This window comes from Phyllostomus discolor, chromosome 14 (assembly GCF_004126475.2).
Source record: "Phyllostomus discolor isolate MPI-MPIP mPhyDis1 chromosome 14, mPhyDis1.pri.v3, whole genome shotgun sequence".
Classification (NCBI taxonomy): domain Eukaryota; kingdom Metazoa; phylum Chordata; class Mammalia; order Chiroptera; family Phyllostomidae; genus Phyllostomus; species Phyllostomus discolor.
In genome coordinates, this window is record NC_040916.2 from 47,990,931 (window position 1) to 48,004,949 (window position 14,019).

Below are 14,019 nucleotides of genomic sequence, written 5' to 3' on the forward strand. Positions count from 1 at the left end.
TTCCAAGCATTTGTACTCTTTCTATTCCTTAGTTCTTCCTTAATATAGTTCTCTTACTCAGTCATTTTCATACATCCTACATAAGAAAATATCAGCTAGGAATCTATATTCTTTTCTATCCCAGATGTAATTGCCGTAGTGCAGAAAGTAAATTTCTTGCATTGAGAGATTGCTTCTTCATCATGGATAACTTCTCAGGTCACTTCCAACTTGAGGATTGTGTGTATGTCTTAATCCAGAGTTTAGGCGATATCACTAGAGAGGGAGAGGGAAATGTGGTTTGTAACTTGTTTAAACTGAGATTGGATTTACATTTGATTTGGAGAGTGTTGTCATTAGCAAACTGTTTGGAATTTCCCTGGTGCAATTTTAACATTGTCCTGGGAAGGGCATTACAATGAACATATTTTTCTCTAGGAAATAGAATTTTTCATTATTAAATGTTTAGAAGAATTTCAGATGTGTTTTGTACGTGTTAGAATAGTTCTCTTCAGTGACAACGAGATACCTGAATGCCAGACTTCCATTTTTGTTAAGAAATTTTCTGTATTTTAAAGAAGTTTTTAAGGTATTCAATATGTCAGTGTATACTGTTGTTCTAGAGAAGTGTGTTTTTGTCCCTTCTACAGACAGGTTTTTATTTCTTAATGTGGTCTTTTGGTCAAAAGGAAGAATTCTGATTTTCATGGAAACTCTCACCCATATTTCTTAAGAAAGTTCAGTTCCCTTTTCTGAGGATATATGTATACATGAAACGTGGAAGGTAGTTTGATTGCTTATAGATCTCTCCTGTAGGAAAAGTGAGCGACTTTGTTATTACCAACATGAAGAAGGGTACATCCCTATTTATTGTCTGCGTTATGCCCTCAGCAGGTCCAGTTTCACATTCTCTATGATTGGAATTAGGAGAATATTACACATATTTAATTTTTCAGTCTTGTCCTGTGTCTTCTGAAAAGAGCAGATCCATGGGGATTCCTTGTAACCAATAAGGTTTATAATCTTCTGAGTATGCATTTTTAAATGTAGTTCCAATAGCAGATAAGTTGTCAGTGCTCTCACTATGGATTTCAGCCTTCCTTCTTCTTTGTACTCTCACTGCCATGTGGGCAACCATTTGTGTTCCTCTCTCACTGCTGCTTTCTCTCTTTAGACTGGCCCCATTATTGTCTTACGCCAGATAAATAGGTGGAGTTTTGTTGGTTTAAATTGGCTGCTGCCATTTCACTGAATTGCTGAGTTTATAGGGTTGTGTGTCTTAAAAGATCACCTGGAGCAATGGATTTGTTGGGGTCTTGAGCGCTCTCAAATTTTCTTGCTCTCGCTCTCTGCGCTGTACAGCCATGTAACAAAAACTGTGAAAGTAGCTGTGAAATCATAAACTTATTAAAACCATGGTGTTCTAAGGTATGCCTTTTTAAATAGCCTTTCTCCCTCTGAAGCCCAAGAATCCCTTCTGATTACTAAATTCTGGTTACACTTTTGGCTGCCAAAATTGTTAATACATTAGTGTTTTCTGCACATGCTTTGTACTGGCACTTAAAATCACTATCTTTCATTTATTCCCAGGTGCATGGAGGACCGCAACAGAGGAGTGGGGAACTGAAGATTGGAATGAAGATGTAGGTATTTCCAGGTCTTTTTTCTTTAGTGCCTTCTATCCCTAAGTGGTGTTTAGGGATAGAAAATGGGTATGTTTCTACCCCTCAAAATTCATCCTTAAGATTCTGACCCAAAACTTTTACATCCAAAATAGTGTTCTGAGCCAGAACATTTCACATATGTTATATGAAGGAGACTGGGCATGAACAGGACTCTGTGGAACCAGACTATGGAAAGGGCAAGTGCACTTGTGTAAGTCCAAATATCTGATTGTTGGATTTGTCCGAGGAAGAGATGGTGGTTGGGTAGGGCACTGGAAATGGAGTTAGGCAGGTAGCGCATTAAAAGCTGCTGGTGGCACATGACTCTACTTGGAACAATTTGCTATTTAGTTCACATTTACGCCTTGGTGTATGATCCTGTAATTGGCTTGGAGGTGGGTACAAAGAGAGTTAAAGTGCCAAGTCCGCAAGTCTATAATCTGGTTGGCCCTGGAACCCTTTTAAGTTACTTGAAGCCCAACTCTATAAGTGTAATTGAGATGAACATGTAGAATTTGCTATTTCCCAGCTTTACTCAAGTTGGAAACCTATGGATGGGTGGCATAAGGTGGCACATAAACAAGCTTTGTGAATTCACTGGAGTGGAACCCGAGTAAAAGAATTTTGCTGATTCCTGGTCACAGCCAAGCTTTTGCTGTTAAAAGTTTTTAGTGATCATGGATGAACTTCCATTTTAATATTTTTTACCCTACTCATATGTTCAGGCAAGACAGCTTTTATGGTAAGAGGAAATGATTCGTCAAACTTTTGGTGGTCAGGCCTGAGTTTTAAAAATTTCAGGTGCATCAGCATCAGGGTGGTTATTTTCTATTATAGCTGAGCTAGACAGGTTTGTGAATATTTTCTAAGATTTGGCTTATCTGCTTAAGCAACTTTCGGAGAATAAGATATTTGGGGAAGTGGATCCCCTGTTTTCAGAGGAGAGATTTTTAATCAAAAAGTCAAAACAAAACCAAATTAGCTTTTAAATAGTATGAAGAATTATTCCCTATAAATGCTTTCCTGATTGCAGTTTCTTACAGTGGAGAGATTAGGTGGAATAAAGTCAGTGTGAAGGCAAAAATTGCATATGGTTGAAATGATCCTCAAAAAGACCTTAACTCACCAGCACTTGGCCCTGACTGCTCAAAAGCCAAGAATTAACGTATTTTATTTGTCTTCACCTTGGTTGTCATTTTACTTTCTTTGAGAGGAGCAGTAGAAGTTGAAGTATGGTTTGGGTAGCGGTGAGAGTGGGGAACTGTAATGGGAAAATATAATGGGATATTTTTGGTTTTTCTGTCTAGTAAATATGTTCACCTTCCTGTAAATTTTGGGTGCACATTATGTGACTATATTTTGGGGGTTTTTTATTCTACCTCTCTCTTTTGATAAAATCATTGAGCATATTATAAGGGGCTTCAAAGTCATTCAATTCAGGGTTCCTCAGTAGTTTCTTCTTTAAAGGGTTTTTCTTTCTTTCCTTTTTTTTTTTTTTTTTTTTTTTTTTGGTAATTATGTCAGGATTCCCATACTTATGTCAGGATTCTGACTATAACGTACCTAACACCAGGAGTGACTAATTTCTCTGTTTTCCAGCTTTCTGAGACCAAGATCTTCACTGCCTCTAATGTGTCTTCAGTGCCTCTTCCTGCAGAGAATGTGACAATCACTGCTGGTCAAAGGCAAGTGTGTGCTAAAATTCATTATTTTTCCCCAAAGGGATCTGCTGGGACAGCTCTAAGGAAGAGTGGCACTGAGCCTTTACAAGCTCCCTTGGTGTTGATAGTAATGATAACCAAACCAGATTAGGTTTCTCTTTAGTTGATTGATAGATTTTTAAGAATTGATACCAGTTAATCTACTGAATGGAAGTCCATGTATTACAATTGTAAAATGGATTCTCCTCCAAATAGCCATTTAATTGCATAGGCAGGCATCAGAGGCATTGATTAAAACTTAACATGCTATAATTTGTCTTGTACAGAAAAACTAAAAGTGGAAATGTTTTCATTTATTTTTGAATTTGCAGAATTATTCAGTAGTTTCTGAGTTGCTTTATAATTATGATCTTTGGCCATTGAGCCCACTGAGTATAGTGATCATTTCTTTCCCCTAGGATCTGGCTAATGAACTTTTAACAACATGAACCTAGGTATTGGGGTCACTGGAGCGGATACACTCATCAGGGAATTCTTTTATTCCCCAAAATTCTCTTGGGTTATTTCTAGATCTGGGTATGATAACTGCTGACTCAGACGGTCCTAAAGAGAAGCATCATAGGGTCATAGGAATGTATGTTAGGGATATCATTACCAGTGATAATATATTGTTTTTCTTCTGACACCAAATATCTATCATTTTTCCACACCAGTTCTGAAGTTCTTTGACACTAACTCTCCAGAGTTAGCACAGACCCAAGTTAATGGCTTAGTCCCCTAAAACTGCCCTTGCTTCAGAGGTCAGGTTGCAAGTGGATGTCCAGGCTACCCACACTTCTTCCTGACTGACTACAAATTTGGGGTGTTCCCGTAGCTCCCTCCTCAGGCTCTGTAATTTCCTAGAATAACTCAAAGTAGTCAGGAAAGAGGTTTTCTTGCGATTACTGGTTTATTATAACCTGTACTCAGGAACAGTCTAATGGAAGAGATGCATAGGGCTGGGTATGGGGGTGGGGTACAAAGCTTCCATGCCTTCTCAGCACATTGCTTGTGTTCATCTACCCGGAGCTCACTGTATCTCATTGTTCAAGAGTTTTTATCAGTTTCATTACATAGGCGTGATTGATCAAATCACTGGAGTCCCTCCCTAGAAGTGGGTGAAGAATAGTAGGACTAAAAGTTCTAATAATCTCATCACATTATTGGTGTTTCTGGTCACCAGATCCCATTTTGAATCTCTGTGGGAGACCCCACCCTGAGTAACCTCATGGTTGGTTTCTAAAGTAACAAAAGACCACTGTTACTCAGGAACCTTTTAAGGGTTTTAGGAGCTCTGTCAAGAACTGGGGGGAAAACAAAAATTTATACATTTGTATTATACCATAGATAATTTGGAAGTTTACAGATGTTGGGGAAGAAATACCCTGAACCTTTCTTGTTCCAAAGCCACTGGATGACGCCAGCATTCTAATACATGGTTTTACATATGAGAAATTGGTAATAGCGGGTATTCAGTATTTAAAAAATCATGGGTAAAAATTACTTTTGTCCTAGCTTTTGAGCTACTTTATTAAAATTAACATTTGTCATTTTATTAATTTTACTAGAATAAAATTTCGAATTCTGGCTCATGTGGGTCGGTGGATTGTGTGCCAGCCTGTGAACCAAAAGGTTGCTGGTTCGATTTCTGGTTGGGGCACATGCCTAGGTTGAGGGCCAGGTCCCCAGTTGGGGGCATGTGAGAGGCAACTGATTGATGTTTCTCCTATACATCAGTGTTTCTCTCCCTCTCTGTCTCTCTCCCTTCTCCTTTCTCTAAAACATACATACATACAATATTTAGATAACATTGCAGTGGTTGGTAACATCATTAGAACATAGCTAGGTGGTATAGTGGCTCTTACATGTCAGCTACTTTTGGTAAATTAAGCATTTCAGTCAGAACTTTGTGTTTCTGGCATGTGACTTCATTTTAATCTAACCATAATCTAAGTCCAGTGTTGGGGAATACTATAATGTCAGCCTTACTCATCAGGATCTTGTCACCTCTCTCCACTAGAATTGACCTTGCTGTTCTGTTGGGGAAGACACCATCTTCAATGGAGAATGATTCATCTAATCTGGATCCATCTCAGGCTCCTTCTCTTGCCCAGCCTCTGGTGTTCAGTAACTCGAAGCAGAGTACCATATCACAGCCTGCTTCAGGGAACACATTTTCTCATCACAATATGGTAAGTAGGAAACATGGCGTATTCTGTCAGACTCTACCCGTACATACAGTAATTCCTTCCAGTGACAAGTTTGGGGCAGGGTAAAGCATCCTCTTTCGTCCTCCAAAGCAGCCCTGGATTTAGAGATGCTGAGTTGGGTAGTTAAGGATAGCTCTAGGAGGGGCCTTAGCTTCAGACATGCTGTTCCTTAGGAAAACGAGTTAACATAATTGAATACTTATTGTATACTGTTCTTGAAGAGAGAAAATCAATGACATCAACAAATTCTAATTATTTTGCAGTCCTAATTAAACCTTCATGGGAGTTGTAGCAATTCCCTATTCTTGATAAGCAGAATTGCTATGTATATTTCTTTAAACCAGACATGTTTGGACTAGGTTTCAAAAAAACTTAAGAGTCCTTCTGAATCTGCGTACTTAATAGCTGTTTCTCCCTTACTCTGTAAGTGGGAAGAAGAGTGGTTGCTCTACAGATGATGTATTACACTTGAAACCTATATAATTCTACTAACCAGCGTCATCCCAATAAATGTAATTTAAAAAATTTTTCCCTGGCTGGTGTGGCTCAGCGGATTAAGTGTTGGCCTACAAACCAAAAGATTGCAGGGTTGATTCACAGACAGGGCACATGCCTAGTTTGCAGACCAGGTCTCCAGTTGGGGGCATACTAGAGGCACCTGATCAATTATTTCTTGCATGCCAGTGTTTCTCTCTCTCTCTTCCTTTCCCTCTCTCTAAAAATAAAATCTTTTAAAAATGTGTTTATTGCCCTGGCTGGCATAGCTCAGTGGATTGAGCGCGGGCTGGGAACCAAAGTGTCCCAGGTTCGATTCCCAGCCAGGGTACATTCCTGGGTTGCAGGCCATAACCCCCAACAACCACACATTGATGTTTCTCTCTCTCTCTCTCTCTCTCTCTCTCTCTCTCTCCCCCCCTCTTTCTCCCTCCCTCCCCTCTCTAAAAATAAATAAATAAAATCTTTAATAAAAAATAAAGTTAAAAGTGTTTATTTAGTGCTTGCTCTGCCTATCTTACAGGGCCATAGAAAAGTAATGGATAAGGGCTATACAAATGTGATGACAGTAGTGTTATTTATTAATAAGTTTGAACACTGCTCTGGCTGGGTTGCTTGGTTGGAGTGTTGTCTCTAAAGGCAAAGGCTGTGGGTTTGAACCCCATTCAGGGCACAAACAAGCATCAACCAATGAATGTCTGTAAATAAGTAGAACAACAAACCAATGTTTCTCTCTCAAGTCAATAAATAAAATGAAATAACCTAGAACACTTATGGCACGTGACTTGTTGATTCAGAACATTTTTAAAAATGAAAAGTTACTATGGCAGAGGAATTATTTAAGCTAAACAGGTAATGCTTGACCAATTTTATTATAATCAGTAAATATTAAGAAATACTGCTTTCTCTTTTTCTTTGCTTTTCCTTTCCTGTCTCTGTTTTTTTTGGTGTAGGTATACTATAGATTTAAGAGGAAAAAATCATGCGTGTGCATATAATTTTATTTTTTCAGTGATAGGATTATAGTAATTATTTTAACTAGAAAACTGCTGAGCTAGTGTCTAATCCAGAATTCTGTCAATTTTTAACTTGTCATTTTTTTTTGTTATAATAATTAATTTGGTGGTTGATGTTCTGCCATAAATGAAGGGTGGCAGGTGAGAAAAAGTAGAAGAGAGGTGAGGTATAAGGGAAAGGAATGTGGGATTAAAAAGAAAAGAGAGAAACAAAAAGGGACAAAGGTCGTCAGAAGGTGAAATAAAGATCAGGAAATAACTACCAGCCTCTTAAGGCATATGACTAGAAAATGGGGTTAAGGGCTCTGATTTTTTTTTTTTCAAGATTTTACTTACTTATTTTTAGAGAGAGGAGAAGGGAAAGAAACAGAGGGAGAGAAGCATCAGTGTATGGTTGTCTCTGCTGCGCCCCATACTGGGGACCTGGCCCACAACCCAGGCATGTGCCCTGACCAGAAATTGAACATGCAACCCTTTGTTTCACTGTTCAGTGCTCAATCTATTGAGCCACAGCAGCCAGGGCTGTATCTCTTTTTTTTTTTCTTTAAGATTTTATTTATTTATTTTTAGAGAGGGGAGGGAGAAGGAGAGGGAGAAACATCAATGTGCGGTTGCTGGGGGTCATGGCCTGCAACCCAGGCATGTACCCTGACTGGGAATCGAACCTGCGACACTTGGGTTCGCAGCCGGCGCTCAATCCACTGAGCTACACCAGCCAGGAGCAGGGCTGTATCTCTTAAATTGTCTTTTTAAACTTTTCAGCATACTTTTACCCACCCTAACATTCTATTTAATGTTTGTCTCGTGACATGTTAAACTAAACATAAATGTTTTTCTGTTCTTTCTCATTTTCTGTATTACTCACTATGGTGTTTAATGTTTCTATTCAGAATAAATATTAGAGGATTAATTTCCCTTAAAATATAACAGGCATGAATAATACAGAAGCTTCCTATTATCATGTACAATATGTGTAAGTAATTTTCTATGCATTTACTATAATGCTTTGTACTTGCAGAATATTTGGTAATTATAACTGTCTGAGATCATCTCTGCCACAATCCCATACTTTGAACTGGACTTCTGATGGTTGTTTGTTTGTATAATCTTAGAATATAGACTGAAGTGGTGGAAAAAATGTCTTACCTTGTGTTGGACAGACTGGTTCTGTATAAGAAGCATTGCTTAGTCATGATGATGGTATGGTTATATTAGAATTTAAGGAAAATGAGATTAAATCTCCTTGGAAGTTTCTTAGAATAGTCAAGGTCACATGGTTTATCTTTTGGGCTAGGTTGATAATTTTGCTTAGTAGTAGGGAATGGGGAGAATCTCCCAAAAACACAAAGAGTAAATTTTGCTTTGTTATCGTGATTACCCTATAGAATTTGGATACAGACAAAGAAGACAGTCAAACCATTGATTGACTCACTGTTTGATTGTCTAGTGCAGAAGCCGGATGGTCCCTAAAGTTGCCTTTGCTTCTATGTTATTAGCAGCGTTGAAATGAAGCTCCAGTTAGCTGTTTTTCTTCCTTTTTGCTGTGTAGTGACCTGAGAATAAGGACTTTAATGGCTAGAATGAAATTTTATATTAACTTCACATTAATAATCAAGTATTGGTTGATTTAAAACTTTAAAAGGGGCCCTGGCTGGCATAACTCAGTGGATTGAGCGTGGGCTGGGAACCAAAGTGTCCCAGGTTCGATTCCCAGCCAGGGTACATTCTTGGGTTGCAGGCCATAACCCCCAGCAACCGCACATTGATGTTTCTCTCTCTCTCTTTCTCCCTCCCTTCCCTCTCTAAAAATAAATAAATAAAATATTTAAAAAAAAAAACTTTAAAAGGGAAAAATAGCCTTTACTCATAAGATCTTTATCCCTGAGATGGAAGGAAGTAGTAGTCCTGAGGGCTAAAGGTATAAATTTTAATATTTCTCATTTCTGTTGTGTGCCATGCACGTACTACATGCTTTACATACATTATTTGTTTAGTCTTCCTACAACTTTATGAGGTACTACTTTTATTTCTACTTTCAGATGAGGAAAATGACATACAGAAAAATCACTTTCCCACGATTACATAGCCAGAGTTTGAATCTAAACAGTGACTCCAGAGCTTGTGCTCTAAATGGACTATTCTGTGTACTCGTTCTGGTGACAGTCTTTACTTTGTCTCATGCATACTGACTCTCACCTGGGATAAGTGTCTTTTTGAATAGCTGAACAACATTGTTGGTTGTAGATTTCTCTAATCTCTGTGTTGATTTACAGGTGAGCATGCTAGGGAAAGGATTTGGTGATGTCGGTGAAGCAAAAGGTGGCAGCACCACAGGCTCCCAGTTCTTGGAGCAATTCAAGACGGCTCAGGCCCTGGCTCAGTTGGCAGCTCAGCATTCTCAATCTGGAACCACCACCACCTCCTCTTGGGACATGGGCTCCACCACACAGTCCCCATCGCTGGTGCAGTATGGTGAGAAAGATGGAAAGTGAAGTGGATTCTTTAAGCATTGGAGCATTACTGTCAAGAGGCTGGCAGGAGTAGAGGGGTAGAGAATGTGTTCTGAAGTAAAGAGCAACCAACTAGCTAGTTTTCCACACTGATTTTTCCTAGTCAGATGGGCTGACTTCAGAAAGCTGGGGGAATAATAAAAAGTTGCGGCTATAAATTTTTTTCATTAACATTTAGCTGTATGCATAGGTATAGTCGTCTGTTGACCTGGGAATTTTTTGGATTTCCGTAGATTTATCTTGAGCAATTAAACCAGCATATTCTTTTCTACCCTTACAGATAATGGCTCAGTTGGTTGGGTGACGTCCTGCAAAGCAAAAGGTTGCTGGTTCAGTTCCTAATCAGGGCACATACCTGGATTAAGGGTTGGATCCCCAGATGGGGCACATACTAGAGGCAACTGATCAGTGTTGCTCTCCTCTCTTTCTCTCTCCCTTCCCTTCTCTCTAAAAATACATAAGATCTTTTTTAAAAAGTGAAAAACAACCACAGAAGAAAAATAAATTTATTTTTAGAGAGAGGGGAAGGGAAGGAGAGAGGGAGAGAATCATTAATGTGTGGTTGCTCCTCACTCATCCCTCACTGGGGACCCAACCTGCAACCCAGGCATGTGCCCTGATTGGGAATTGAACCAGCGACCGTTGAATTCATAGGCCTGCACTCAATCCATGAGCTACACCAGACGGGGCTAGAATAGAAGAAACATTTTAAAAAGAGAACATTTCATTCCCTTTGGAAAGGTTCATGGACTTGGTCATTTTAGGACTTTATATACTAAACGTGGGCAGTTCCTAGATTACACAGTCAGGGTAATAGAGTTTATTCAGTTAGGCTCGTAGGCTCTACATAAGAATAAATATGATCCAATGACTTTTCACCTACAGAAATGAGATTATGGCTTTTAAAAGAGGACCTGTTTTATGAGGCTGTGATTCCTGAGGCCCTAGTTCATGGCTCTAGGGCAGGATGATAGCATTTTCTTGAGGTTCACTAGTATCTTCTGGGTTTCCTCATGCAGATTTGAAGAACCCAAATGATTCAGCAGTGCACAGCCCCTTCACAAAGCGCCAGGCTTTTACCCCATCTTCAACCATGATGGAGGTGTTCCTTCAGGAGAAGCCACCTGCAGTGGCTACCTCTACAGCAGCACCTCCACCTCCCTCTTCTCCTCTGCCAAGCAAATCCACCTCGGTTCCACAAATGTCTCCTGGGTCTTCTGACAACCAGTCTTCTAGCCCTCAGCCAGCTCAGCAAAAACTGAAACAGCAGAAGAAAAAGGCCTCCTTGACTTCAAAGGTACTTGAAATTATAGATAGATACTATCTTAGTGGAAGGGGTGCATAATTTGGGAATTGAGATGGTCAGGGTATAATTTGGAAAATTGAAGCCAAAAGTTTATTAGTTTTAGAATAAGGTCTCACTAAACCATTATTTTCTTCTCTTTTCAGATTCCTGCTCTGGCTGTGGAGATGCCTGGTTCAGCAGATATCTCAGGGCTAAACCTACAATTTGGGGCACTGCAGTTTGGGTCAGAGCCTGTCCTTTCTGATTATGAGTCCACTCCCACCACGAGCGCCTCTTCAAGCCAGGCTCCAAATAGCCTCTATACCAGCACGGCCAGGTAGAGAAAACGTCAGTCATAAGGCTTCTTTTATTAGGCTTTTGGCACTTTTTCTGTCTCTTGCCGGTTCTTTGAACTCTGGGGATGCCAAGTCCCTAGCTAGCATAGCATTTGTCGAACACTTTAAAATACTGTTTCTAGGATTGTCTATAACTAAACAGGTAGAAACATACCATATTTTGTTGTGTATAATGCGCTCCTGCGTATAATGTGTAACCACATTTTTGGCCCAAACTTTCAGGAAAAAAAAACCTTGCATTTTAATTTTTTAATTCATTTTTATTTTCTTATATTTAGAAACAAAACCAAATATTGTATTGCAGGGTTTTGTTTTTTTTTTAAGATTTATTTATTTATTTTTAGAGAGGGAAGGGAGGGAGGGGGAGAGAGAGGGAGAGAGAGAGGGAGAAACATCAATGTGCGGTTGCTGGGGGCCATGGCCTGCAACCCAGGCATGTGTCCTGGCTGGGAATCGAACCTGCAATGCTGTGGTTCGCAGCCTGCGCTCAATTGCAGGGCATTATTTTGCATTTGGATACTATTATTGCTTTCTAGAGTTAACACTTCTAACTCATAAGCATCAAAAATTCTTTTTAAAAGAATTTTTTTAAATTTATATAGATGCAGAATTAGTACTACCCATGTATAATGTGCATCCTCATTTTTCCCTTAACAACCTGGGCAAAAAAAAAGTGTGCATTATACAGGGCAAAATACCCTGCTCCATGGGTGCTTTTTGAGTAGTCAGACAGACACACTTTTTATAGATACGTACAGCACTTCTAATGGAAAGTACCTTGGAATCTGCCACAGCTAAAAATGCTTTTGACTCTTTTAGTCCTTTGGTTTGGGACTTAGGCCTATGAAGGGTATAACTTTGAACCTCCTAGGAAGGAGATAACATTGATATATGAGGTCTGTCCAGAAAGTGTCAAGCCATGTGATGTGAAAAATAGAGACATTATTGAAGAAAATACAAGAAATGAGCATAGGACAATGACGCTTCAGTCCCTTTTAAAGTAGGCATCTTAGGTCCTCAAATAGTTCTCCCAATCACCCTGTAGTATTTTCCTGACTCTCATCAATGGTCTGAGATCTCTTCCTTTTCAAAGGTGATTTTAGTTTTGGGAAAAGCCAGAAGTCACAGGATGACAAATGTGGGCTGTAGGGGGTGCTTAGTCACTGGGTGATTTGATAGTTTGCCAAAAAATTCTGCGTAAGACGTGATGCATGAGTTGGCACCTTATAGTGAAGAAGCTGCCAATCACCAGTTGCCCATACCTTCAGTCTTCTGGATCACCCAAGTAGTTTCCACGAAGGAATGTTTACAATGCAAAACTTAATGCAGATTCATTGTTCTACTCGCTCAGTCATTTTAAATGGACAGCCACAGAGTATGCATGCTCACTCAAGGGCATCTACTGCCCCCACTGACTAGTACAGTGAAGTCGTCATTGTTTATGCATGTGCACTGCAGTCTACTCTCCTTGGCTACCAGGTTACATTGATATCTCAAAAAACCGTTCTCATTATATTAATAGTGGTCGCCCTTTTTCCGGACAGACCTTGTATTACACAGATTAAAAGTCCTGTCAGCGAGTTCCACCAGTAACCTTATCTGCGTATTGAATGGAGTTTTTTATGAGAGAGCCAGTATTACTTAAAATGCATATGGCAAAAGATGACATTCTCACGCTAAGGGTTCATGTTATGAAGGGACCAAGAGGTTTCCTTCTTCCTTTAAGAGTTGGGAGGGAAAATGTGTGTTTCTTTTTTTAAAGATTTTATTTATTTATTTTTAGAGAGGGAAGGTGGGGGAGAGAGAGAAACATCAATGTGCGGTTGCTGGGGGCCATGGCCTGCAACCCAGGCATGTGTCCTGACTGGGAATCGAACCTACAGTGCTTTGGTTTGCAGTTCGTGCTCAATCCACTGAGCTATGCCAGCCAGGGCGGAAAAAATGTTTTTCAAGATTTTCTTTATTTATTTGTTGAGAGAAGGGAAGGGAAGGAAAAAGAGAAACGGAAACCTGAAGTGTGTGGTTGCCTCTCACACACCCCCCACTGGGGACCTGGCCCACAACCCAGGCATGTGCCCCTACTGGGAATCAAAACAAGTGACCCTTTGGTTTGCAGGCCAGTGCTCAATCTACCGAGCCACACAGGCCAGGGCAAAAGTTGAAAATGTTTTTAAGCTCCATCTTAATTCAGATACCTGGCTGGCTCTATACAGTATGGAAATGCCTTCTGTTGTCAGGAGAAAATGATGATAATTTCTTTATTGCTGGAAATTTTCTTTTGATTGTAATGAACTTTAGTAGTAGACCTCCACCATTTCCTTAGTATCAGTTGATCTGCTTTATTTCATTTCTCTGAGAGTTTCCTTCTTCGTTACCCACAGTGAATCTTCATCCACAATTTCATCTAACCAGAGTCAGGAGTCCGGTTATCAGAGTGGCCCAATTCAGTCGACAACCTATACCTCCCAAAACAATGCTCAGGGCCCTCTATATGAACAGAGATCCACACAGACTCGGCGGTACCCCAGCTCCATCTCTTCATCACCCCAAAAGGACCTGACTCAGGCAAAGGTAGTTGCTTCACCAAGCCCTTGGGCATTGGTTAGGAGATAGTGGGCAAAGTCCCTTTAATACTGGCATTTTATTTCTTGAGAAGTGGTGTGAAGACATCTCAGAAGTGCTGATTGAGAAGCTGAAAACATTTCTGTGGTTGATGAAATTTTAAAAGTTATTTTTAGCAAGCCTGGAGACTCAGAACCAGAAAACTATTTTCTTTGCACTAAAGATTCATTCTCTCTAGTAGA

At 39.8% G+C, this 14,019-nt stretch overlaps 1 protein-coding gene and 1 long non-coding RNA gene across 20 annotated transcripts in view; both read left to right on the plus strand.

The window, feature by feature from the left end:
• UBAP2L (ubiquitin associated protein 2 like) overlaps positions 1–14,019 on the plus strand; it is a 46,556-nt gene that overhangs the window by 17,643 nt on the left and 14,894 nt on the right. For 11 of the 19 annotated variants that reach the window (XM_028502537.2, XM_028502539.2, XM_028502541.2 and 8 more), the window contains 7 exons: positions 1,570–1,622; positions 3,243–3,328; positions 5,364–5,535; positions 9,338–9,536; positions 10,594–10,871; positions 11,024–11,196; positions 13,597–13,786. In XM_028502537.2, the coding sequence (XP_028358338.1) occupies positions 1,570–1,622; positions 3,243–3,328; positions 5,364–5,535; positions 9,338–9,536; positions 10,594–10,871; positions 11,024–11,196; positions 13,597–13,786 (1,151 nt within the window). Of the gene's footprint in view, positions 1–1,569; positions 1,623–3,242; positions 3,329–5,363; positions 5,536–9,337; positions 9,549–10,593; positions 10,872–11,023; positions 11,197–13,596; positions 13,787–14,019 lie in introns of all 19 variants that reach the window. The other 8 variants (XM_036015375.1, XM_036015379.1, XM_036015378.1 and 5 more) reach the window with 1 other exon arrangement.
• On the plus strand, positions 6,204–7,349 carry LOC118498167. The gene is made up of 2 exons (XR_004900687.1): positions 6,204–6,292; positions 6,538–7,349. It is a non-coding gene; the product is annotated as an uncharacterized LOC118498167 (long non-coding RNA).